Genomic DNA, 27,559 nt, shown 5'->3' on the forward strand with positions numbered 1-27,559 from the left:
ATTTAGTTCTTTATTACACCAATCAATCACAGCAACACATCTTCACACAGTGTACAGATATCCCACAACAAGAGTGCACACACAAACACCAGTTATTTCATGTAAGTATTTGGGAGGCCAGCAAGATGGTAAAGGAACAAACCATTTCAGCTAATATTGTCTCATTTTTTACTTGAGAAAACAAACTCACCCTTCATATTCATTTCATCTCATCTCATGGTTTAATCTCTTATATTCTTCTCTTTATTTCAGGTGTTCTCATCCCTCCTCACCACTTGTCCCTAAGCTTCTATCCTGATAGTGTTTACTGAAACAAACAGCTAACAGACATCACAGACTTAATATTCCCCTCTCATCATGTTCTTGATCTCAAAGTTCTTGGTCTCAAACATTCCTTCTTCCTGTTGGCCAGGCCCAAATCCTCAGAATTATCTGGACTTTTTGTCTGTCTCATTTTCATTTAGCGTCAAGTCTGCCAACACATCCCATTGAATCTGTTATGAAAATGTACTCAGAATCCCTCCTCCTGCCTTTACCTCCACTTCTGTCTGGGTTTACTCATCATTCTATTTCACCTCAGTTACTGCATTTGCCCTTGGACCTGTAGTCCGGACTCTACATAGATGCTAGAGTGACCCTGCTAAAATATGACAGACAATGGTACCCTGATATTGAAAATGTTCCCATGTTTCCCAGTTCACTCAGATCAAAATAAGCCTTTAGCCTAGCCTACAAGACCTAAATGAGAGTGGACTCCACATACGATGCTCTCTGTATTCACTGGTTCCCCCATCATCACTCACCTTGTACTTACTTTGCCTTGTTCTGGGATGATCTTCTCTTAGATTCCCATATTGGCAAAAAAATTACAACTCTCACTAAAAGAGGACAAGAGATAGTATAGTCTGAAGACAAATATGAATGGCCATGGCCCAGGAACACAGATTCAGGTCCATTTTCCAAGTACATTGTCCAATGTGACAGCAGTTTCCTGAAGTGTTTATGATAACAGAACCAAAGTCGTAAATCAAGCCATGTTTCAAATGCATTTGTGGAGACATCAAGTAGGTGGAGAAATCTCAGCTCTCAGCGTCAAATACTGTCTGATGGCATACATAACCTTTCAGTTGGTGGGGGCTAGTGGTCTGTTAAAATAATATATTCCGTGATGCTCCATCTGTTGATCACAAGGATGTTAGATCAGACACAGAGGTGGGCAAGGGATGGCTATAAAGCGAGCTAAAGATAGCCCAACATAATTGTAATAGCTCCAGATCTGCGACATTCCAACCTCTCCACAGTCACAGACATTCTAATCAGCTACTAATCCTTGCAGAAAGTTCAGTGTAAGGTGTGGATTTTTTGAAACTCTGGCTCACAGCTCTCCAAGTTGGCCAAGCATCACATTTTGTGCATGCAGGGTCAACATATTAACTGCCCCTGTTATTATCAGCAGCAAAGCTGACTTTAAGAGTGAAGGAAAGCTAGTAAAGACCTTAAAGAAGAAAATTGTGATTGAATAAAAATCTATAAACCAGGTTTGCTTTGCTTTATTTTATTCTTTTGTAGTTATCATAACATGAGACACATCATAGAAGTAGTTTGTCTAAAATTAAGATTATCAAGAATACTGTCTGGCCTAACAAAGTGAGGATAATAGATGAGGGAAACATAATTTATCCAATCAAATTATATTGTTTTAAAACTCTATATTCACCTTATATTTATAATTATTTGTACACTATAACTTTGTGTAGTTCAGTTTATAGCTGAAGTATTTAAATATATCAATTATCTTTTAGGGGTTTATATGGAGTGGCTATTTCTACACTTAAGAAAGATTTGACTTTGATAGCCAGATTGTTTTATAATTGCTATTTGTGGATACTAATTTCATTTATTATGTTTGTATTGTACCAGATTTTTAGTTTGAGAAAGTAAATGGAAAAACCACAGGAGAAATTAAAAGGATGATACAGTTAAAAAACTAACAAGATTTTTACATACCAAATATTATTAATAAAAGTGATGTAAACAAGAAATTAAACCTATTAAAAATCAGAATTTTATAGACCTTATAGACATAATTACATTTTATCATTTTAATTCTTAGCAGAAAGGAAAATGAGACTCCAGAAGTTACCATGGTATTGCCTACTTTCTTTTTTTATTAGTAAAATATGAATATTGTTTAATTAACTTTTAAAATCCTGGCCAGTTGGATCTCTTAAATACTCATTTAATCCAGAAACACTAATTTTAAAGGTGTAGAACATTATGAGTGTCGTTATGTTGTATTAGAAATTTGTGTCTTGGGTGGACAGATGACTCAGCTTGGTGGTTAGGAGCGATATTTGCTTTTCCAGAGGAACTGAATTCGGTTCCCAGAACCAATGTCTGGAGCTCACAACCTGTAACTCCAGCTGCAGATCTGAAGTTCTGCCTTTGAGGGCACCTACACCTGTACATGCTCACATGCAGGAACACACGCTTTCACTTAGTTAAAAATGGACAATCCCATGGAAAACTACTAAATAATTCTAGGAACCAAAGATCAGAGTCTCTGAGCTAACTTAGCTTAACCTTTGTTGAAACTGCCAGTTTTCAGGAGAACCCCCTCAAGCTGACTGCGTATCTTACTTTCTGCTAATACTGCTTGATTTAGCAAAGGCCCTTGAGGCTGCCCAGTGAGATGCCAGGTTCTGTTTTTGTCTTTAAAATCCCTGAGTTCTGGATGTTTGGGACCACACCTAGATTCCTGAACACTTGAGAGTGGTCCCAGCCAGCTGGAATAAAGACTTCCAATTGGCTATACACTGTGTCTGAGAGGTCATCTCTGATGGGATACCTGCTCAACATACCTACATAAAATTAAAAATTATAAAAATAAGTCTTAAAAAATATAGATTGATGTATTTTGTACAGTTTGGGTGAGAAGATTTAACTATGTCTTTAGCTTCAGTAAATAAAGTTGAAGTTACTTTGTTCGTCAGACATTTGAACATGTTAACAGGTCTCATAGTATTTAATTTACTATATCTTAACATCTTTAAATAATATTTTTGTTAATTCTTTGTGAATTCCATACAATTTTTTATTTATTCACTCACTCTTTTTTTGCTTTTAAAAAATAGTTATTCTTCTCTCATACATTACGTCCCAACCACAGGTTCCCCTCCCTCCACTGCTCCCAGATCCACTGTGCTTCCGTTTCCCTTCAGAAAAGCACAGGCCTTTCAGGAGTATCAACTGAACTCAGCATAACAAGTTACAATGAGAGTAGGCATAGCCGGCCGGCGGCGGTGGCGCACGCTTTTAATCCCAGCACTCAGGAGGCAGAGACAGGCGGATCTCTGTGAGTTCGAGGCCAGCCTGGGCTACAGAGTGAGATCCAGGACAGGCACCAAAACTACACAGAGAAACCCTGTCTCGAAAAAACAAACAAAAACCAAAAACAAACAAACAAAAACAAAAAGACTGGGCATAAACCTTCACATCAGGCAGGGCTGGAATAGGAGAAAAGGGGTTCCAAGAGCAGGCAAGAGTCAGAGAGACTTCTTTAGCACTGTTAGGAGTCCCACAAGAACAATAAAAAGTGTTCCTCTAATTCTCCACCTGTCCACCTGCCCTCCCTCCCTCCCTCACCCACCCAACTTTGAGCCGCTTCCTTACCACATCCCATGGAGTCTGCTTGAATCGCTCTATTGGTCTTGATGGTGGGCTTATCCCTGGAGTGTGGCCACCCTACAGGGGTCAAACCACTGATGGAGCCTGGTTTTCCCTCTGGGCAGCTGTCAAATGCCACCAGCTCCGCAGCTACTAGGAGGATTTTCTTCTTGCCTTCCTCATCCATGCTGGGATTTTGTCCAGCTTGAGTTAGCTCAGGTCTCAGGCATGCTGTCACAATCACAGGGAGTTCATTTGCGTAACTACCCTGCTCTGTCTAGAAAACAGTTTCCTTCGTCTTCTTAATATCAGAAGAAATACGGTAGTTCAATTGGTTAGACCCAGTTAACTTTTTTTCTTAAGGAAAATGTATTTTGTCCAAGAATTTTGATTTAAAATACAACTATATTTCATACAGAGATTTTGGAGAAAGGAGTTAAAATAAAACTTTTGTTAATTAAAAAATACATATTAAAATTAAAATTGCACTATTAAATGAAATTTTTTTCTTTGTTCTACAAAGTCAGTGAAAATACTAGAATTTTTTGAAACATGAAAACTAGACTTGAACATAGAGGTTCTAGTAAGCAAACAGTGATAACGGAAGCATGATTAAGGAGAAGACAATGTCATTCAGGGTTAGCATTATTTTATCACTTAGGAGTACATCATTTGAAATAGTAAATATATTAAACATAGAAAGCATACACAATTATCATGGATCCCAGAAGCACAACAGTGAGAGAAATGTTCAGTTCCTTTTGTGACGTATTTTAATGCCTCTTGTAATGCATGTTGCTCTAATGCAGGCGGCTCATATAATTTTTTTTACCTAATTTTTAAAAGGAGGCAATACAGTTATTTTATGGAGAGACAATAGATGTCTTTTAATTTGGATAGATTATAAAGGAAATTCAAAGCTTTAATTTTTCTTGTTACTGTGTTAGTGTTATTATTTATCTGATAGGACAAATTTTATAAATAATTTTAAATAGTTGTCCAACTTTAAAATGAATTTCAAAACAGCTAGATAATTTGATAGAAATGTCTCCCAAATAATTCTTTTAGATAGAACTTTCTCTAGTGATGAAGCAGTGGTTATTCAGAAAGTGAAGCCTTTACTCAAGGTAAAGTGTATGAAACATGTAAAAATAGAATCTAATTGCAGCTTTATTTTTTTGTTGTTTTTTTTTCTAATTTGTGGGGGTAAGGATAAAATTAAGTCCTTGTTTTTTCAGTCCTATTTTAAAAGTATGTGTGTGTGTGTGTTGTCTGTGTGTGGCTGTGTGTACGTGGGTGTAACTGGAGGCCACAGGCATTGGATCTCCCTGAAGCTGGCTAGGGGCATTGTGTGCTGCCTTGAAGTGGAACTCAAGGGGCATGGAACTCAGCTCCTCTGCAGAAGTCATGCATGCTCTTAGCTGTGGTGCATCTCTCCATGCCCTGGTTGTTTTTCTATAAACATTACTAAGAATAGATTAATTCTCAAGATGACCTTATTGATGTAAACAGAGAATTGGGCATCTCTGGATATTGAAATTTGACCCTAAAAATTTAATAACCTTGAATTATAATCAACTTAGTTGTAACTTTTATTCACTCCTTTAAAGTTTAATTATTATTATTTTTTTTTTTTGGCTTTTTTCGAGACAGAGTTTCTCTGTGTAGCTTTGCACCTTTCCTGGAACTCACTTGGTAGCCCAGGCTGGCCTCAAACTCACAGAGATCTGCCTCCCGAGTGCTGGGATTAAAGGCGTGCACAACAGACTTTACTCTTTAGTTTAACTTATTTTCATATTGGAATAATCTTTACCTTATTCTATAAGTCTTTTCTCATCTAAAAGTATTTTTCTTTCCTTAACCTTTTTCAACAAAAGTATTTCTCACACAAAAAAACCTTTATATCTCTTTTTATTTAATAATTTCATTTTGTCTTACTGTTACTTTGTTATTATTTTTATAAAATGTAGATATAATATACTTTTTAAGATAAGATAATTAATATTACAATAAGATAATCCTGAAAACCCAGGAACCTGTATCTAAAACACAGAAAACATATATACTATGCATATGGTATCTTAGGCATCTAACATTTATAACCATAGGCTTATAATATAAATATAATATGAATGTGTTAAAAGTTTTGTAGGTTTTCTAATTAATCAATCCTCTGTTAAGTATTTAAGTTATAGAGCAGGTACTTTGAATTTGCCTTTGTTTTACCAATCACTTTTCATTTGAACTTATGAAACATCCAAAGCAGAATAAAGTTCAACATTTCTGCCTAGGTCCCTTGTAACAACAGGTGACAGAATTTACCTACTGTGGGAAGGTTGTATCCCGAAGCAGGACAATTACCTTAAAAGCAAGAAAGAGACCATCCCTCAAGCAATAGGGACCAGTTAGGTGAGCTTGCAGACCCAGAATCCAGACAAGGATCAAGCAGATGACATCATTGCCAGAACTGTCTTTCCCTTTTAAGGTATTTTTGTTTTTCTGTTTTTTTTTTTTTAAGTTAAAATTTAAAAACTCACGATCACACTATAAAAGAAAGTCCTTGAACCCTCAGGTTTTTTTTCCTCCAATGTGGTCTCATGGATGAACTACCCTGTCTTTTGTCTGTCTCCGTACAATCTCTTTCATTTGCATATTGAGACAGGTAGCCAAACAGTGAGTTAGCCTGCTGAAGTTGAAGCTTCTCCTCTTAAAACTCCAGTTACACTATGAAGGGAAATAATTTGGGCTTAATTTAGGAAATAAATTTACATGAGCACTTACCAACTAATTTCTTGACATATAAACAAAATAAAATTCTAAGCAAGTACAGATACAGTTCTACATACAGGCAGATTTTTAAATCCAGGATTTTGTGTCTCCTTTAGGTTTATAGTTTATCAGCTTAAACTTACACTGATGCTTTGATTGTTGTTCCAATAGCACCAAACAACTACTAATCCAAAATATATGCTTTCTTAGAACAGGGCAGAAAATGAGCATGTTGAAGACAGAGAGCATAGTTTGATACTTACATCTAAAAGATAAAGTCTAACATGGTAGTTGATACAGCTTAAGACTAAAGTAGTTTCCCAATAAAAGCTGAAAGTCAACCTAGTTAGATCCATTTAGGTAATGTCTTTTCTCTATCTGGGAGCTGAATAGCAGACAGCTGGGGCCTTTACTGAGGGAAAGATGGAAATGTCTTCCTCAATGTGACTTTGAGCCAACTTTTTTTTATTATTTTTAGTTTATGGTGATGTTAAATTATATTTCCCATGTCTTCTGACATATCTAAAGTAAAAAAAAAAAAAGAAATAAAAAGAAGTAAAGATTTCAAATTAGACATCATCAACCAATCTAGAGCCAGTCAGGAATATAATTCCTTTTCTATATCTGGCAACATTAGCCTGGTTTAGGCAACCCACAACATGTGGTCATCACAACGCCCCATGGCCAATTTTCCTTGTGAACATCCCTAAGGGCCCCTGGACCAGAAATGATTCCTTCTGTGAAAAGCTATGGAACTTGTGTTGAATTCTTGACCCAACTGAGGCATCAAAGCCCATCTAGTATAAAGTTTGATGATACAGGTAACATATTAAAAAGCTCATTATTTTTTTAAAAAGTTCATATAAGGAGCCTACATGGAGTTAAAATTCTTTTATCTGACTTTAAAAATAATAGGAAGTCTCTTCCTCAAACATTATCAAGTTCATATCTAGAATAAAGATGGAAGATTGGAGTCTCACAAGGAGGAAGGCTGGTTCTTCCTCCAGCACAGAGGGGACAGTTATAAAAGTTCCTCTTAATTGAGGCTGTAAAGCTTTGATGAGGAAAGACCAGCAGAAAGGCCACCCTTACTCAGGTTGCTATTTTTTCAGAAAGTAGAAGAGATTGCAATTTTTTCAGAAAGTAGAAGAGATTGCAGGAAAGAAAGGAAGCAAACACGTTTAAGATTGTAAGTTAAAAAGTGGATTCAACACAGAGAAAAAAAAGAGAAAATTCAAAGTCAGATGGGTAAGAAAGTGCCAGTAAACATGATCAAAATACACTGAATAAAATTTTTAAAATATTAATATTTTTAAAAAATTTTAAGTTAAGAGAATGTATAGAAACACTTGCTTTTAATGTGTTTTGGATACAGAATATGTTCACTTTACAAGTAGTTAACCCACTGTGGCTTAAGGACAAGAGATTGGCTTAGGACATCTGAAGTTCTCTGGAAAAACCATGTATTGTTTTATTTGACCTACAGATACAGTACAGATGAGTCTAGGGAATTTTTGTCTTCACTATCCATGGCACTTAACACAAGTTAAATGGAGTTTTGGCCAGAGAAACAGAAGCAGAGGAACCTGAGGTATTACGTAAGCAATGTTTTATAGGACACATCAGCCAAAGGACAGTCTGGCAAACTCACTGACAATGTATTAAGACGGCTGTGTGCAACCAGAAGTAGCACTAAAGGGACAGAAGAAGCTCCACATTGCCATCCTTGGTAACCTAAGGAATTTTCTTCTACTTTTAGGGACCTCTGTTAAGATCAGACCAAGAGTTTTGGCTTTGACACTGAAAAATTTTAGGGCTAGTGGTATAATAAATATAAATATGTCTTTATTTTTTGTTTGTTTGGTTGGTTGGTTTCTTGAGACAGGGTTTCTCTGTGTAAAAGTCCTGGCTGTCCTGGAACTCACTTTGGAGACCAGACTGGTCTCAAACTCACAGAGATCTGCCTGCCTCTGCCTCTAATAACTATGTTTTAATACAGGCTTAAGCATCAGGTTAAGAGAAAGTTACCAAGGAGAAAGGAAGACATACCCAAGTGTGGTGATTTTTTTTAAGGAAAGTCGTTTTTAAAATGGGAATTCTTAATGCAGAATAGCATCACTCTCTCTTTTTCTGATTTTTATCCTAAAGCAGGCCATAGTAATGTTTTTATTTGATACTGGTTTTTGTTTTGTTAGAAAATGAAGGAAAAGGAATGTTCAGAGAAAGACAGATAAAAGTAGGAGTTTATTTAGAATTTATCTCTAATTTTGACATAACCTCTAAATATTAACTTTTTAACATTTTAAGCTTAGAGATATTTTTAGAGCTCCTATTAATTTTTGTAAATTACCAATCTCATCAGTTTGGGTAATTTTGAATTTTAATTAAAATTTTTCCATGTATGATTTTCTCTAATTTTATTGTCTAGTACTTTTAGTTAACCACACAAAACTAACTAATTTAGAGATAATAAATGTCCACCACTAAGACAAATGTAAAACCAAGTTATTGTTATGATTTTTTCTTTAAAAATACATGCCAAATGAGTAAATATACTTTTCACATATGAAACCAGTTGGATTACGAAATCTGACTTTCTTCCAACATATTCTCCCTTTCTTAAATCAAGTATGGAAGGAGTGTGCACAGAGGAACAGACTGGATGTTAGCGATTTAATGAACTGAAAGGTCAGAAACCATGTCTTTAGAGGTCTGAAAGCAAACAAAAGCAAAATCCAGAATCATTGGAAACCAACGTGTTTTTAAGGCCAACAAACAAACCAGACACTTTAAAAGCAAACCAAAAATGGAAAACTGTCTAAGAAACAGAACCCTAAATAACCACCTGAGAGTAAATAACAAATGAGCCTTAAACCAAGCCAAGGGAAGGCCAAGTCCCAAAAAGAACCAAAATGAACCCAGAGAGGTAATTACGGTTCCACAAAAATGTTTCATTAACAAAGCAAAAAGTCATCAATCAAGACACTTCTCAATTGTATCTGTGACAAAAGAAGGTAGGCAGATTTAGACAAGCAAAGAATTCTCCAGGACACGCTTTGGATGCTTGCCTGATAACTGTCAGCTTTTGATTGGTGGAAGACCATGGTCTATCAAGTTAACCCACTGCAGAAGTCTTCACCTGTTAGTCACAATGGTATTAGGTCAAATGCAAAGGTGAACAAGGGTAGCTATTAATGTGGCTAAAGACAACCCAGGGTAGATTATAATTAGGTTCTGGTTCTACAACCTTTCAGCCCCTTAACTATCATGAAGTCACTAGTGAGTCAATCAGCTACACAAAAGCTTTAGCTAAGGCACCATTTTTTTTTTCAGGAACTTCCTTCACACCTGCTACCCTGCTCTCTCCTGTCCCTCAGGTCATCCCGCAGAGCACCTCTCTGACCATCCTTTATAATTGAATCACTTCTGATTCTTCCTCTTATTTCTTTCCTGATTTATTTGTTATTTGTTAAACGTGAATAATTTCTTTTTAATATTTTTATCCATCTATCTTGCTATAATGTAAGTCTCTAGAGCATGAAGTAATTATTTCTTTTTTGTCTTTTCACTCTGATTTACACTGAAGTTTTTAGAATTATGTCCCACAGATAAGTTTGTATTTATTATTGGATGAATAAATAAAATGTTAGCTCTTAGTGTTTTATAGTCCCAAACAGAGTGTTATGATAATAAATAATATTATAGAATAGTTTATGTCCATGTGATTTCAAGTTTATGATCATAATATCATGATTAATTATTGAAAAATTTTATCAGACTGAATGTTTACAAAGTAAGAAATAGCTAGAGTGTTTGGAACACTTCCATTTCAAATAACCTATTAACATCCCACATAAAACAAGGGGCTTTTAAGCCAGAACTTGAATAATTTCTCCCCCACCTAAATCTTCATAACTTAAATATTTTACTTATTTGTCATTCTTGCTTAAAGCACACTTATGTCTAATGTATGGAAACAAAATAAGCAACCTATGACCCTTACACCAGCTCACATTAATTCTGGGAGAAACTCAGACTCCAGCAGACATTAGTGGAAATTTAACTCACATTTGCATAGTTTTATCCTCTAAAAATGTTTTTAAAGAAATGTTTTTAAAACTTCCCTTTCATGTGGAACAGGTAAGGGAACACTGACCTCGTTTGTCCAGCTCTGCTCCCCCTGTGAAATATGTCTACTTTCTTCAGCAAATTTCATCAAGATAAACCATTGTTTTGAGAATTCTCAATGTATTAAGATACAAGCATTAAAACATTTTAATAGAAATTGCATCACCAACTGCTATACTTAACTCCTATTTCCCATGGTGTTGCTTCTTTATTAGTACCCTTTAGATAGATGGGATTATTGTTGGCCATATTTGGTTAGTAAAAGCTTAGTGTGGCGTTTAAGAGCAAACAAAAGTCAAGGTAATCTGTTCTTCCTTATCTCTTCTGAGATCAATGATCATGGATTTTTCTAACTCAGGTCTGTTTTGTATAAGAAGTATTTCATAATGGCCCATTGAAAGCCATTAATGTGGTGCTGGGGTTGTATTTATGGAATACAAAAGCATTAGCCAATACAAAGAAAGGAGATGTTCTGGGTGGTTTGTGTGTCTACTTGACACAAGCTAGAGTCATCAGAGGAAGGAGCCTCAGCTGAGGAAATGTCTCCATGAGATCCAGCGGTAAGGCATTTTCTCAATTAGTAATATAAGGGGGAGGGCCCGGCCCATGATGGGCAGTGCTATATTCCTGGATGGCTGGCCCTGGGTTCTGTAAGGAGGTGGGTTGAGCCGGGCGGTGGTGGCGCATGCCTTTAATCCCAGCACTCGGGAGGCAGAGGCAGGCGGATCTCTGTGAGTTCGAGGCCAGCCTGGTCTCCAAAGCGAGTTCCAGGAAAGGCGCAAAGCTCCAAAAAAAAAAAAAGAAGGTGGGTTGAGCAAGCCACAGGAAGCAAGCCAGTAAGCAGCTCCTCTTCAGGGCCTCTGCATCAGCTCCTGCTTCTGTGAACGTGCCCTGTTTGAGTTCCTGTTCTGATTTCCTTCAGTGATGAACAGCAATGCTGAAGTGTAAGTCAAATAAAACCTTGCCTCCTCGACTTGGTATTTCATCACAGCAATAGAAACCCTAACTAAGACAGGAGATATTTTTCAGTTAAAAACAAACAAACAAACATTTTATTGAGATGTGATGTTGTGTTGTGATGTATGGCTCACATGCTTCTAAAATGCACAATCACTGAAGACATGGTGCTGACTACAATTATCATGACTATAACAGATGATATGGAGTCGAACATTCTTGTACCATGCTCTTCTTCTTCTTGAAAATGTTTTTATTATTGTAAAATCTAGTGGGGATAATAATCATGATATCCACCTTTATATTTAGTTGTAAAATGAAATTATGCTCAAGATGGAAATAACTATAAGTATGTTTTTGTCTATGTATATGTTTGCCATTTTATTGACAGTCAGTCTGGAAGTGGGGTAGTTCATTTTATGTATCAGGGTCTTGAGAAATGCAAGACACCTTATATTTCTTTCTGTTAGAAAAACCAGTGAAACTCGTAATAGACAACTTGACTAATTTCAAAAGTCTCTACCCTAGAGGGTAGGATTTCTTCCTGAATCAATCTCCACAGGGGTAGAACTCTTGGGCTTTTCCCTCTCCTTGCTTCTTTCTGCCTTGCCTTTGCATCTTTCATCCTGTAATGGCACATGAGGGAAGAAGAGGAAAAGAGCAAGCATCTTCTTAGCTGGGGTGTGGTCCTCCATCCCCATAAGCTGTAGCCGTTACCTTATCTTATTGGGCTCTGTGGAGAGGTGCCACAACCTGAAAGCTTAGAACATGAAGGACAAGGAAGGATTTAGTGCTATTTGTTGTCGATTTTAACTGTATTTTTATGTAATTTTTTAGTATAAACAAACAACTTACTCACTTATTCTGATTTGAAAGAAGTGTGTGGGAGTAGAATCCACCCCCGACCAGAGGACAAACAAGTATAGGTATATTGGAAGCTCAGACTTTCAGCATATCATTGTATGATTATGGGCATTTGAATCTAGACAAGCATTGTGTTATTGGAAGATGGTCAGAGAATAAAGTAGAAGAAATTGTATCTTTCTATCTATCTATCTATCTATCTATCTATCTATCTATCTATCTATCTATCTATCTATTTATCTATCTATTGTAAAAAACTAAAGAATATATGTCTAATTAAAGAATATATTGTGTGTATAAAGAACACATATATTCTTTAATTTTTACTACATTTATTTATTTGGGGGTGGGTAGGTGTGAGCACACGTATGGAGATTCTCTCCTTCTAACATTTAGGTCTCAGTGATTGAAATCAGATTGTCAGTCTTAGTGACCATCACTGAGCCATCTTTCCAGCTGTGTCTGGATCCCTTGAACCCTTAACTTCTATTTAGCTCTAAACATTTGAAACCCCATCTCCACACACATAAGCTGTTTCTTGTGTGTCACAGTGTCCTTGAGGAGGTTGAAATTATGACCCTCAATTTTTGTATGGAAGTCAGATAGATCTAGAGCCTTCAGTTTCCAAGCTTTCTAGAATTTTCTAAGGCTGTTCTTCTTTAAAATGAAATATTTTCATCCTAAACACAGAGTTGAAAAATCTCCTATTAATAAATGATGTTAGATAATTGGCATGCTTTTTGATCATCAGTGAATATGACATGAGGTGGTAACTTTATCAGCATGTTTGATTTCATTCTAGTAAACAGTATGTAGAATAACAGGTAGTGGTCAGGACTAAATTCCTCACAGGTACTGGACTTCCTAGAAGCAGAGCCCAGATGCTGCTTCTAGTTCAGCTGATTGATATATCAAAGATAAGCACTCATGGGAAATCTCTAATTGTGTTAGTAAAATAGGAAGGGCAAAAGTTAGTCAAAATAAGTCTAGCATCATCCTTAAGTTTCTGGATGTTTTTTGGTTAGACAAACAAAGGTGTTACATTCTTATGGCCTCACATCAGCTAGCTATCTGCGATAGTCTCTAGGGCTAGATAAGAATATAGTCTTCCAGGTGTGACCAGACAAAATGTTTTCAACAGCTAAGGACCATCTTGGGCCAAAGGTCTGTCCATAATAGCCAATACATGTGTTTATTGGTGGATGAGGACCTCAACCTAGGAAAGGAGATCTAGGTGAGACAAGAGCAGTATATACATGGTATTAAAGGAGCCAAATTATATGCACATTATGTTTAAGAGTATGTATAGAGCTCTCCAGAAGATAATGGCACTTAAGAAAGTACAGTCTAAAAATTTTGGAGGTGCATAGCTAAGAGGTAGTGGAGGCTTATTCTACCATACAAGCTATTACATAGTTCTCATCTATATTTCCAGGTAAATAACCCACAGGTTTAGTAATTGGTCAAAATCATACACTTAGCAATACAAGAAGATGGTCATTTGCTTTTTGTAATACACTAGAACTTCCAGGAACAGAGAAAAATCAGTTGGTAGACCTATCCCAGATCCACTAAGTCAAAATTCTTTGCAAATTTATTTTAATAAAGGGTGACCTATCTTGTGTAAGCCTTAAAAGTTAACTGTGATAACAGTGCACACTGAAGTGTTTTTTTTTTAAACAAACTGCAGCATTACAACCAGCATGGAGAAAGTTGTGCAAACAGCAGTGTCAAGAGGTAAAGGTCACAAATGTAGGTATGAAGTTTTACAGACAGTCTGAGACGAGTGAGAGGGAAGATGAGAATACAATTGCAGATGAGCTCTACCTGCCAAACGAACATCTGACAGAACTGATTCTTTATTATTGCCTCATACTTTAGAGAACAGCATGAGAAAGCAAACCACACAGGCAGCAGTGGACTCAGGCAGCCGTTGTTGATTGCTCTGTTCCATCTCTATGCTGCATATGCAGAAAAGTTTCACTAAAAGATACATAAATTACCTCTTGTTCAGAGAAGCACATGCTATCATGAGACAAGAAGCACATAATACTTCCCCATGTGCTTTGGAATTGAAAATACCACATAAATGCTGGGAAATATGTTAGCTGTCATGATGTTCCTTAGCAGAGTGTTTTCCTGTAGTTGTAAACTATTATATTGTCTGAAATAGTGTGTGATCTGAATATGTCCATATTTCATAAGAATATTTCCATATGAAAATTAGATTATAGATGCAAAGGAGGAAAGGGGAGAAACAGAGGACAGATACAATGTCCTTTGAGTATTATAATACATTTTTAAAGAAATTTCATGGCCATATCAACCACCATCAAACCTTCTTCTCCATTATCCATGAGTCTAAACAGGAGAAAGACTGCTAGAAGAGTCTATTCTTTTCACACAAATTACATTGGTAGATCAAACTCAACATGCTCCCTTTAACAGGTTATAACTGCTCAGCCACCATTGTTCAACGTACTGCGGATGTTACCTATAAACCCTAGGTATGGTTGAAAGACATTTCTAAATTGTATAATAGCTTATTTCTGAATAAGTTTATTTACTATATCTCAGCTTCATTGGTTCACATTTCAATCCATCCATTTTCTATGATAAATTTACAATGGTACTCTTTATAAATAGTTCTCTTTTAATACCAGATTAAATACTCCAGCAATTTGAGGATTAATGTGTCGTCCTCAGAATGACCTCTGACTGAGCTAAATGGCATTGATTACTTGGGGGACAGCTTTGACACTAGAGATGAGAGTTGAAAACACAGAAATTCAGACTGTGTAAGAGGTCACAAGAAAGGAGGGGCTTTAAGTACTGTATATTATACACCGACTAAACAGATGCCTTCCCTCAAATCTACTGGCAGGTGTTAGAAGACAAACGCTTAGCTTAATCATATTAGGGAAGATTATGAAGCTTAAAAATCCCAAGCCTAGCATGCAGCATGAGCAGAGTTCAGAGAGTGTGTTCGTGAGAAGCTGGTTATCACAGGCAATTTAAAAGAAAACTAACAACAGCTTCCCTGGTAAGTGCAGAGCAGCAGGGTTGGCTCCCTGGGTGTGAGTTGTGTCTAGCTTGGCAGTTCAGGTATGTGTGCTAACATCCCACCTTTATAACAGACAGAAGATGCCAGTGATCAACATTGAGGACCTGACAGAAAAGGACAAATTGAAGATGGAAGTAGACCAGCTCAAGAAAGAGGTGACCCTGGAAAGGATGATGGTGAGCAGGTATTCTCTCTGATTCACTGGGAGAGACAACATGGGAAAGCATTGAATGTTCCTAATGCATTTAGCACATACTGGAACAGTTCAATGTACTCACAGATATAATGCTTGTGATGAACATAATCAGAGATGAAGAAAGGTAATAATTTAATTTATCTCATGTGTTATCCCTGCAAGTCAAGGAGTTGGAAAACTATTTTCCCTGGTCTAAGTCTAGCCCTTTCCCGGGTTTTGCATGACCACTTAGCTAAGAAATGTTTTCGACTTTTACAGAAAGACAAAAAAGAAGAAAATAGGGGAGAAAATGAGACAGAGACTGTATTTTACCCAAGCATTCAAGTGGGGCAAAGCATTGAGGCATTTGGGTTCTGTTCCTTTGAGTTGATGAGTTTCTCTTCATTTTATGCAGTATTTTGATGTTGTTGATGTATTTTAAGATATGACCTCATCCTATCCTCTCCAGCACTATCCTGGTCAGTAGCAAATAAGTATGTTCTATTCTTCCTTTGCAAATAAAGATGATTTCAGCCAAAATAACTCACTAGTTTCTCCTAAAAGCATCCAGTAGTTATTGAGAATAGTGACCCAGAGTCTCTGCATTAAATGGAACAGAAAGGAAAAAAGAAGCAAAAGCTTTCACCAAACATTGACTGAATCTCCAGAAGCATAGATACATGTTTTAGGTAACCTAATTTACAAAAATTAATAGAACAAAAACTCCGTTAGTGATAACAGCATATCGTATCATATATGTGGTATATTTGTGAAGGAAGTTTACATTCTTGTCATGCATTGATCAAACCTTACTCCTAAGCAAATGAATTTAAGATTTTAGTTCTTTTATAATAGCCTCCAACTGTCCCATTACTCTTTCCATACAGACAAAACCTGTTTTGGAATAAAATCAAATCTGTAATCAGCATAATAGAACACACAGCAGACAGGCTAAAGTCCTTATCTTATTCACAAGATCCTGAGCATCCTTTGATCAGCAATTTGGTTGTTTTCAGGTTTATTAATTACCTTGGACATTTTATTTGGGGTAAACATGACATACACTACCACCCATCTTTCTCCACTATTCTGAATATTCTCAGTTTTTAAAGTAACAATCTTATCTGTAAAGCTCACCATCTTCTCTGTCTTCTTTTTCTTCCCTTTCACCCCCACCTCCTCCAGTATCGATTCTTTTTTTTCCCTCCCGCTGTAGATTTACACACACACACACACACACACACACACACACACACACACTTGCTGTGCACACACATGTTTTAGTCTATTCAGGCTGTCACAAGAGAACAGCACAGATTGCATGACTTTACCCAAATGGCAAATCATTGTAATGTTATTTTCTACAGTCCTGGAACTGCGCTCATTCAAGGTCAGAGCCGGTTCCCTCATTCCTAGGTAGTGCTGTTCCTTCCACTGTGTCCTTACATGGTGAAAAAGGTGAGGGAGTGGGCTGGTGGCTCTTTCATCACAGTGCTAATCCTGATCACGAGGAACCCGCAGGGTGAAAGGAGCCTTCAAAGGCTTCATCTCCTTGCATCATCAGATTGGGACTTAGAGCTTTAAAATACAGATTTTAGAGAGCACATATAACCAATTGTGTATGTTTATATACGTATATCAATGCATATGTATGTGTATATGTCTATGGCATAAAATTTTATTGAAAAAACTACTAAATTATTTACATAACATATGAAATTGTCACTGCATTGTCAAAAATACAGTAGATCTATGTTACGGTCAGAGAAGGCATCAACTGACAATAAAACAAATTGAGGCTGAAGGCCATGACTAATTTGAACTCTTTTGAATATATACATGTGCAATGTTACCTAGATAGATAAAGCACTAAAGACTGATTGTTTTCTAAATCATAACTATAAAAGTATAAATAAACAAGGAACAATCTTATAAACAAACTACTATTCAGTTCAGTGCGCATTTACTTATTGAGCAACAGCTAAGTAGGAGCTCTCTTCTAGATGCCTGGAATATACTGAACAAAACAGCCAAAGTCACTGACCTCTCAGAGCACATGCCACACACTGTGATGAACACTCACTGTAGTTGAATTTGAAGCTGCAGGCCTGCGCTTCTAAGAGTCCAACACTGTGAATACGCCATAAATCTAGCAACTGTTCATTCTCTTCCATCTTTATATTATACTTTTAGGGAGAGGAGGAAGGTTTACTTGGTGAAATTCCTCACTTGTATTTCCAGGTGGACTCTAATCCCTGGGTCCTCTCTCCTTTGACAAAGCTAGAAGCAGGGTCCACTAGGAACCATTAACTTAAGGGTCAGCTTTCTATCCTCTGGAGACATCTAGAAGGGAAGGATGGGAACAATTTTTTTTTCTATCCTGGAAAGTACATGTGCACAGGCAGAAAGCAGATGGAATCATTTTTTAAAAGATACAACACAGAAATGTATTATAATGAACACAGTTCTGGAGTCTGCAGAATTGTGTTTTAAAACAAATCTCTGTCTCCTTCCTCTTAGGTTTCCAAATGTTGTGAAGAAGTAAGGGATTATATTGAAGAAAGATCTGGAGAGGATCCTCTAGTGAAGGGGATCCCAGAGGACAAAAATCCCTTCAAGGAGCTCAAAGGAGGCTGTGTGATTTCATAGGCAGGGAGGAATTTTTTTAGAATACTTAGAATTTTAAAGATCATGCAAATTGTTTTCCTATATAATTAAACTTGCACATGTTGTTTAAATTTATAAACTGTAAATTTTAATAAAAATGAAGATGCAATAATATGTATAATCATGTTTTTCTTGAAGTATTTAGCATAAGGTTTAATGCATAATTAGCAGTAAATACTGATGAACTCTTCTTTAAAAGCAGTGTGTTCTGAGTTGCCTGCATAGTTTTATGTTTCTTCACTTTCCTTTTAATATTAATGACTCTCTATCTAGGACATTTATAATTCAAAATATATTATTCTCAACATTTCACTTGCTTACAGGAGTAGGAAGTCTATTGTTTTGAAACCCAGATGATCTATCTTGGCAAGAAACAATTCATAATTTTTTTATTATTGAAACTTTATTACTTATTTTTCTTTTTCCCTCACCCAATCAATAGGGGTATTGTTAACATAACTCCATCTACATTCTTACCCAGTTCTAACTGTCACTAATGATGTGACTTTTTCCCAGAGTGCCAGCTACCAATTGGATTAAGTTCAGTCTACGGTCATAGAACACAGTGAACTTAGCCAGCAACAGAATAGAAAGTTATGAGCACAGGTTTAGGAGACAGGGAACACTATACCACTCTATGTAATCAAAGCTATGTAACTGGCTTTGATTGTTTCATCCATTTTTCTAAAGCACCCTTTTTTCTCTAAAGAAGTTGAAGATAATACAGGTTCTAGTCCTATGTTCATGGAGTTGAAATGATGTGATTAAAACACTCAGCTTATATTGTCTGACACATAGTGAGATCCAGTAACTGTTTGCTAGAAAATATAACTGGAAAAGGAATTACAAAATAAATAAATAGATAGATAGATAGATAGATAGATAAATAAATAAATAAATAAATAAATAAATAAATAAATAAATAAATAAATAAAAACAAAAAGCTTTCAAAATGCTGTAAGTTACAAGCCATTCCATTCCATCCCCACAGCATGGTGAGGGCCAACCACAGAAAAGACTGCCACCTTGTCTCTGCTTCTCTGGGAAATGGCAAGTGTAATTATCCAAACCAAACCATTCTGTTATCATTGTTTCCTTATTGCCATCTCACATGGGCAGTGAATTTTGAATGCCCAATGCAAAGTGATGGCCATCTTTCTGGAGACAGAATGCAAACTGTCTATTATCTGTTCTGGCAGTCTGAAGTCAGCTCCGTGCTCTCCAACTAGATCACAGGAAATACTCAACATGTACCCTTTGCTACTCATCCAACCCATTTTCTCCCATACAAGAACAATGTAATAGATTCTGAGGAGTAAACTGGCATATGTCTCAGGTCAGGACTCTGGGTCACCGGCTGAAGACATCAGCATCCTCTCCTTCAGGTTTTCATTTAAGAAACTTTATGTTGTAAGACTCCAGGGTGAATTACACAATCTCATCAGTTTTTCTTGAGGAGAAATTACTTTTCTCATATTTATAAATACAAAAACCCATCCCACAACCCCAGCATTTTCTTTCATCTTCCTCTGTCTCTGTTCCTCATTGCATCTATCACTACCCATCATATTAATATGTGCAATTATTTATTTGATTGAAATCTGTCCCTACTTTAACACCTGCAAGTCAGTGTTTATTTAACCAAGTGGTCTATATTTCCTTTTCTTTCTCATTAAATTCAAAGCCTTTGTTAGGGCATTCAGCAATATGTTCTAAATGATCCATATAGTTTTTACCCTACAACTTGATATAGATTTTGAAGTCGGTGGTTCAAAGTTCAAACCCCTGCTCTTGTATACTGGGAATTTTGGACAAGCGACTCCAACTCTTTGGAATGCCCTTTTGAAATGTATAAAGTGAACAAGGAGTGATCATTATTTGGGTATTTATAATCTCATAGCTCAGAAATAGTCACATAGGAGACTTAATAAAATGCACCATTGTAATGCCAGTAGATTTCCTGTAAAGATAAATGAATAACTGACAGATTACCTTGATCTTCCCATTGAAATCTGATCACATTGATCCCCACACCTGAAATGCCTCTCTACTCCATTTCAGCCCTTTGAAATCTGTCTTTTCTGAGACAATCTCTTTCACTCCTTCAAGATTATTTTTGTATACCTCTGAAGTCATTTAATATTATTTTACTTTTCTTTATATAATTTGTAGTTTTAATTTCAATACTGTATCATAATTTCTCTTTGAGAAACTGCCTAACCTAATAGTAAATTGTTTCTAGAATTAAACTGACTTCATTAATATTTAATCCAATTAAGAACAGGAAAGCACAGTATTTGCCAGATATTTACAGTAGATGAGGTAGAATCCTTACAACATTCGTTTAATTTATTTTTGATTAAAAATACATATTGTTGGATGAATTTTGAGTAAGCAAGAAATCAAAGGGAATACCTGCAGAGAACGATATCCAGAAAGAAGGAAATGACGTCGTGGTCGTGACTGTTCACCCAGACTGTGCAGCTGCAACTGACTGATTTCTTCAGAAACTGTCATTTCAGGGCCAGGCTTAAGAAGGTTAAAGAGAATTGGCCAGTACAGAGGGAGACAAAAACAAAAGAAAAAGAATATCAACAAAGCCTTCACTTTTGGGGATAGAGTCTTCCAATGAACCCCGAACTTCTCATCTGGCCAGACTGACTGGCTGACCAGGGAGCTCCAGGAACCTATTTATTTCTGCCCTGACCCACTCCCCAACCTCTAGCCATAGCTTGTTAACATGTTCCACCATGTCTGTCTTTTACATGGTTGTTAGTGATCTGAATTTATATCCCCAGGTTTGAGTCACAGGCACTTTTACCAGCCACATCATCTCCCCAGCCTCTTTTATTTATTAAACAAATGTATATAAAATTTGCCCAAAAGGCTGTGAGATGCTTAATGACAGTTTATTTCTGGCTACCCCTGTAATTTCTTTATGGGATGACTTTACATTACAGTCACACCACCCTGTAAATAATCTTGTCATGTAATAATGCACAGAATGTAAATATAAAATTATCACTACATTTGAATTAACCAATACAAACTTAACTTTTTTTTTAACAAAAATATCCTTTTAAAGTTTATTCACTCTGGGTGCTGTATAACTGATTGGTAGAGTACTTGCTTAGCATGTGTGAAAAATTGAATTTTCTCCTCAGCATAACAGCAACAATAGGAACAGCAAGAGAAAACGAAACACTCAAACAAATAAAATTCTCTTTGGATATTTCTGATGGACCATCTCTATAAGGATACAAGAGAATTTCCTTACTGTGAGTCTTCTCTGGAAGATAAATTCAATATTTAAAGTCAGATGTCTATGAATTCCTCCCCACTCCCAATTTTTTGAAGCTACCTCATCATTTTACTGGTCAAAACCAAGTAACAGCAAAACACTTTTGAAAATGCTGTGTGATAATGAAATCTTAGTATTTCATATCTTAGGTTAATTTATAAATATGCATCCCTGCATGTATTAGCTGATCCATAAGAAAGAAATTAATAGGCCCACATAGTTCTATTTTATCATGTAAGGCAGACATATGTACCTTAATTTTCTTACCCAACTTACTTAATTTTGGTGTAAGACTTATTTACTTTAGTCCACATTCATTTTACTTTCACTAGCTTACTTAAGTTATTTTTAGCCAACCTTTTAAAGTTAAGAAATAGGAAATTTAAAACAACAGCTTGGCTCTTCAGACCAATTTGAGTTTGTCTTGACTGTTTGCTAATAAGCAAAACTTCACCAGATGGCCCAGCTCTAAGTCTGGGAGATCCTGATATCTCAAATATAGAAAGTGGAGTGTCTAAATATTTTCTTTGTGAAAAAAGATTGTTCATTTTTAGAGACCTCCTTCCCTGACTCACATTTTTAAAACTGGAAAACAAAACCCAGAACAAAAATGTGACGTTTTCGGTGATGGCTGGGGAAGAGTTGGAAGGACTACCAAAGAGCACCCATTAAATAGCCCCTCGTTCCTTTCATCATAATATATTCAGTGAGGGCAGTGGGCAGAGCCTGGTGAGAAACTGCCAAAGCTTGTGCTTACTAAACAATTCCGTATCTGAGGTCGGGTACCCTGAAATATTCAGTTAATGCTTCCACTCTCCATCCAAATTAACTATTGGTTGGGAGGTTGTCTCTGGGGAAATGGGGCGTATTCTACTGCAAAGGCAGGTCTCCTGCGTTTACATTATAGTTTCCTTCTCTTTGAGTACTATGAACAAGGGAACAAAGTTGACATTGCACGTTAATATTTCCCATAGACACTTTCCTGGCTATCCAAGGCTGCAACTCTGTGAACATTACTTTCTAGAAAGTGGGGAAAGCTATCCGAAGTGACTCTGCTGTCTGCATCCAGGAAAGGAAGTCCACCAGGAATTCAAAAACATAAAGCAAGAAACTCGCCCTTCATGTAGACGTGTACTACCAAGCCCTGGGGGATGGGAGCAACTCGGGAGGGGTCTTTAAGCCTCCTGTTAGTTTTCTCATGTGCCCTTTTATCCTCCCAGAGTTACAAAATGTCATCCCCTGAAAAAAGTGAAAACTATTATTGAGAATGCAGATGGTTAACAACAGGAAACGCCCTAATCTCAAACCACTTCTTCCCTCTGAGCATATTTGTCAAAGGCCTTTGAAGCTTTTAGCAAACCACATGGCATGTGTCAACACACTTCTGGTGGATACTTCTGAGACCTAGCTGAGTTCCGTATTGCTCTTCTTTTCTTTTTTTTCAAATATCCACTTTTCCCGCTACGTACATGGAAAAGTTATAGACTGTGTATTTTGAAAACTTGGAAGAGGTGAAGGGCCGTTTTTTTCCTGCTGAGTAGTGTCCTTTTCCTGGCTTTAAACAAAACCCGGATGCAAGTTGGACGGACACACACATATACAAAATAAAGGAACAAAAGTAAAACTTTTGTCTCTAGCCCAGCAGCTCCCGCGGGCGTGGCAAGGGTCCTTCGCCAGGACTGCCCAGAGCTGCAACCTGGTCCTGCAGGGTCTGCAGCCTGCCCAGAGCAGCCAGGAAAATGTCTCATACTTAACCCTCAGCAAGCCGCCTGGCGACAGGGCTGGGGGGGCCTGGGGAAGCCGCCTTGAGGTTGCTTGGACTCTGGGAAAGGCCACTGGGAGCAGGCTTGGGCAGGAAGCCGAGCCCCCGGGGAGCTGGGAGCAGCGGTTCCCGAGCCAGTCACGTCCTGCGCAGGGGGCGGGTAGCCTGGGCCGGCGGGTATTTGGGGAAGCGTCCTGGTTCTAGGCGCTTCCAGTGGCTCCCTTGCACAAGTGACTCCTGGGCCCAGTTCTGGGGCAAAGATGCCTGCCCTTCACATGGAGGATCTGCCGGAAAAGGAAAAGCTGAAGATGGAGGTTGAGCAACTTCGCAAAGAAGTGAAGTTGCAGAGACAGCAGGTAAGGTGTCTGTCTATTCCAGAATTCTCTCTCAGAAATGCACCAAGGTCAGAATTTCCTGGTTAACCAGTTTGGTTTTCTTCTGGCAGCTTCTCTTTAAGGGGGCTGTGGTAGAAGCTGGGAGCTGTTAGATGATATGGGGGAAATCGCAAAAGGTGAAAAGAACCAGGAATTAATAAGGAACATAAAGTCAAATATCATCAAGACAGTCTCAAAGGAGACAGAAACATATTCCGAAAAAGGCTGCTGGTTTCTATTCTGGAAAAGATGTGTATGAAAGAATTCTTCTAAAATCACATTTTAAAATCCCCCAACAATTTTAGCTTCCAGTTTGCAAAGACCCTGACTCCACTGGGGCTTAAGAGCAAACTGCCTGAATTTCAGTTATTTGTTTGAACATCTTATGCAGTTTCCAACTCGTCTTGTAAGTGTGCAAATAACTAATACAGTGTTTTCTGTATTACTTATAAACATAATTATATTTATACTGAAGGACATATGGTTGCAAATAAAAAAATTTACAGGCTGGGTGTGGTGGTACATCCTGTAATTCCCAAGCACTTAGGAAGTGGAGGCAGGAGGGTCAAGAGTTCCAGGTCAGCCTGGCCAGAAAATGAAAAAAATATTCCGGAGTCTCCACTGAAACTCCATGGAAGGCTTAGAATTTTTACTTCAATTTCTTGCTGACGGTAGGAACCTTCATTACATTAATCTCTTCTCACTCTGTGAGGCAACCTGTAGTTTAGAAAAAGGCTTTTGGTTTAGTTTGTTCATTTTAAAGAAAATTATTCTTTTCTCCACCACAGGAAATTTTTGGACTGATTTTGTTTTTAAAACTTTGGGGGTGCTGGAGTTTAAACTCAGGGCATTGTATATGGGATCACCCCTAAGTCAGACTCTGATTTTTATCTTCTGTTTATAGTTTAACATTTGAAAAAAATTAAAAGAAGAAATGGAAACCTAGCTAATAATATAAACAGGTTCCAAACATGCATAAGGAGAGTTTTAATACTCCTCAGTGATCATTGGAAGATGCTGGAACTTTCTGAGTTTCACTTTTTTATGCACCCTCCCAATTTAGCCCTTTGTTTCATACAAATTCACATTATTCCTAGATTCCACAGTGAGATATCCTGTCTTTCTTCTGACTTTAAGAAATCACGTGGTTAGAGGAACAAGGCCTTCGACAGGACCTTAGGATAATCTTGTTTTCTTGAAGGGGGCATTTTGAATGATGACAAAGCCCTGAGTTTCTCAAGTGTTAGCTCGAGGATTGCACATTAAACAACACTGTGTATGCTGAAATAATGGTCCGCCTTTGCGAAGCTGGGATGTTTGAATATTTAGCATCCCTGTGTAGAAGTTACAGGGTGTGGGAAAAGGACAAGTTTCTTCTTTCAATTTCAGCTTAGACATCAGGCAGCGTCCTGGGTGTGTCAATGTAAAAATCATGCATCACGTGTTTGCAGTTTCTCCCTGGGAGCCACCTCAACCCCAGGGCACACACTACATCACAGGTTTTCCAACTCCAAAAACTCTAGGTGTCTGCTAGGAAGACAGAAAGATTTAGGGTGATTCTTCCTGGACATACAGAGGGCCATCTCGCGCCTCACAGTTCTCAAACATTTTATTTTAGTAGGAAGTGTAGAGGATTATATTAGCACTGGGTGAGCACTGTGGTGCTTAGATACCACTCAACCCCTCACTTGACAGAATAAAAACCCTTCAGTCCCAGAGAAGCTAACTAGTTCCTTCCACAACACCACAGAGAACCACACTGCAGGTACTTCAAGAGTGTTTCTACCTGTGCCCTCCACATTATCCTGTCAATTTTTGCTCAAGCACATTCACAGGTCACATCTGGCTGCAGCTAACTAATTAGTGATCAGATGTATTCTCTCAATTATAAAAGGAGCAATTATCCACTCTCAGAGGTTACAGACATTTTCAGAAACCCAATGAAAAAGCCTCTGCCAGAATGGAGGGAGACATGGGTCTTATTCAGGTGTTTCACTGGACCGCAGAGTCAGGTTTTTAACATTCACATTATCAGCTCTGAGAATAGAACTCAGGTCCTATGAGTGCCGGCAATACTTAGATTCTTAGCAGGATATTATTTATGATCACATTTCAATTCCTGTAACTGTTTGACCTAGTTTTAAATTTTGGACCAGTGGGTTCTATATACTGCTGTGAAAATAGGGCTTTAGGGTATGGGAAGGAAATAATGATATAATATATAATGAGATTTCTATTTCTGTTTATTTTTGAATTTAATTCTTTTTTTAATTACTAGTGTTTCACAATTATGCATGATATGTTAACTGTAGTATCTGCACTTATTTATAAATAATAATGCATGTTTAGAGATCTATATGTAAACATGTTTAGTGAGACCCACTCAAAGGCTACTAATTTAAATCACAAACCATTGTTGATAGTACCCACTTTTCATCAGTCTCTAATTTTTTACTTTAGACTTCTTACTTGCAAAACAGACCTTTATGATAACAGTCAATCTGACTTTTTATTTCCCATTTATTTTCCTTTAAAAAAAAACAAAAACAAAAACAAAACCCTGCAACTTGTCTCTTACTGGTAGAATTTTTGAAGAAACTATTCAATCCTGTCCTAGTGGGAGAAAAGTTTAAGCTGATTCCCTACATGCCAGAGTGTCAGATAAGCCTGCTAAGCCCCTAGAAAAGCCGTTCTTAATCATTCATTGTCTTACTTGTCAGAGGAATTCTGCGACAAGACTTCTAGTGAGATATGTTGACAAATCGAATGTTTCCAGCCAGGCTTTCCCACCACTTGTATGAGTATCACTGTGACTACATGGAGGTCTGGAGTGTGGCATAAGCCCTTACTGTGACATAGCCCTTAACGTCTGGAGGTTGACTAACAGCTGACTGTTATCTAGACAATTCGAAGATGATAGATTTGTTGTAAGCGTATTTTAGAGCATAAGAAAATCATGTGACAAATATGAATAGAAATTTTCGTGGATGAACTATTAATACAATGACTCCAAATCATTTGTTTTTTGAACAATAAAGTACTTTTCCTCATAGACTGTATCACATATATAAATAGAATAAGAATCAAAATATTAGGGTATAGGAGGAATCTTTAAAATAATATTAATTTTAAAAATTAAAGCTTATTTACTGAATCATAATAACTTCACAAAAAGCCTGTGGCAAAGTTTAATATCCTTGACTTAATTTATTTCTTTTGATCGCTCCCCCATTTTTTTATACTTCAGGTGTCTAAATGTTCTGAAGAAATAAAGAACTATATCGAAGAACGTTCTGGAGATGATCCTCTGGTGAAGGGAATCCCAGAAGACAAGAATCCCTTTAAAGAAAAGGGCAGCTGTGTCATTTCCTAAAGAACTCTGGGGGAAACTCTGTTCTCAGTTGGGGCAAGCTGCTCTCTTATCCCCCCCCCCCCATAAAACCAAAGTGTGTGTTAAAGAAGGAAAAACAATGTAATTGAGAAAAAAGGGTTGTAAGCACTCTCCAGGCAGTTTATGTATAAGAATACCTGCTTCTCATCTTTGCTCACGTTACTCCGCTTTTCAAAGGGCAGAACTGCTGACGTGCAGTTGTGGGACGAAGGCGTGACTCTCCCCTTTCAGTATGCTGCTGGCTGCCTCCAATAAAGTTTGTCTTGGGAAAGTTAGTGGTGGTGATTTAAGCCAGCACACTTCATGTGTTAACTCTTGAATTTCCTTCTATAACCTCTTCAGTGTTTGGGGGGAAGTATTGTAGGATTGGGAATGTGATCTGACACGTTTGCGAATCCAGCTCTCCCTGCTTCGAGTGTTTCCAATGCCAAATTCTGACTT

General features: G+C 37.2%; 2 protein-coding genes across 2 annotated transcripts; both read left to right on the forward strand.

Moving 5' to 3' along the window:
- Positions 1–15,528: 15,528 nt before the first annotated feature.
- On the forward strand, positions 15,529–18,272 carry Gngt1 (G protein subunit gamma transducin 1). Its single transcript, XM_059256501.1, has 2 exons — positions 15,529–15,624; positions 18,144–18,272. The coding sequence occupies exons 1-2, from the start codon at positions 15,529–15,531 to the stop codon at positions 18,270–18,272; spliced, it is 225 nt and encodes a 74-aa protein (XP_059112484.1).
- Positions 18,273–23,249: 4,977 nt separating this feature from the next.
- On the forward strand, positions 23,250–27,389 carry Gng11 (G protein subunit gamma 11). The gene is made up of 2 exons (XM_059256502.1): positions 23,250–23,709; positions 26,975–27,389. Exons 1-2 carry the CDS (start codon positions 23,614–23,616, stop codon positions 27,098–27,100), a joined length of 222 nt encoding a protein of 73 aa, XP_059112485.1. The 5' UTR covers positions 23,250–23,613; the 3' UTR covers positions 27,101–27,389.
- The last annotated feature ends 170 nt before the right edge of the window (positions 27,390–27,559 follow it).

Source organism: Peromyscus eremicus, chromosome 3 (assembly GCF_949786415.1).
Source record: "Peromyscus eremicus chromosome 3, PerEre_H2_v1, whole genome shotgun sequence".
Classification (NCBI taxonomy): Eukaryota; Metazoa; Chordata; class Mammalia; order Rodentia; family Cricetidae; genus Peromyscus; species Peromyscus eremicus.

Coding starts and splice junctions, on each gene's coding strand:
- Gngt1 (XM_059256501.1), top strand. CDS start 15,529: ATGCCAGTGATCAACATTGAGGACCTGACAGAAAAGGACAAATTGAAG. Junction 15,625..18,143: donor TGACCCTGGAAAGGATGATG/GTGAGCAGGTAT, acceptor CCTTCCTCTTAG/GTTTCCAAATGTTGTGAAGA.
- Gng11 (XM_059256502.1), top strand. CDS start 23,614: ATGCCTGCCCTTCACATGGAGGATCTGCCGGAAAAGGAAAAGCTGAAG. Junction 23,710..26,974: donor TGAAGTTGCAGAGACAGCAG/GTAAGGTGTCTG, acceptor TTTATACTTCAG/GTGTCTAAATGTTCTGAAGA.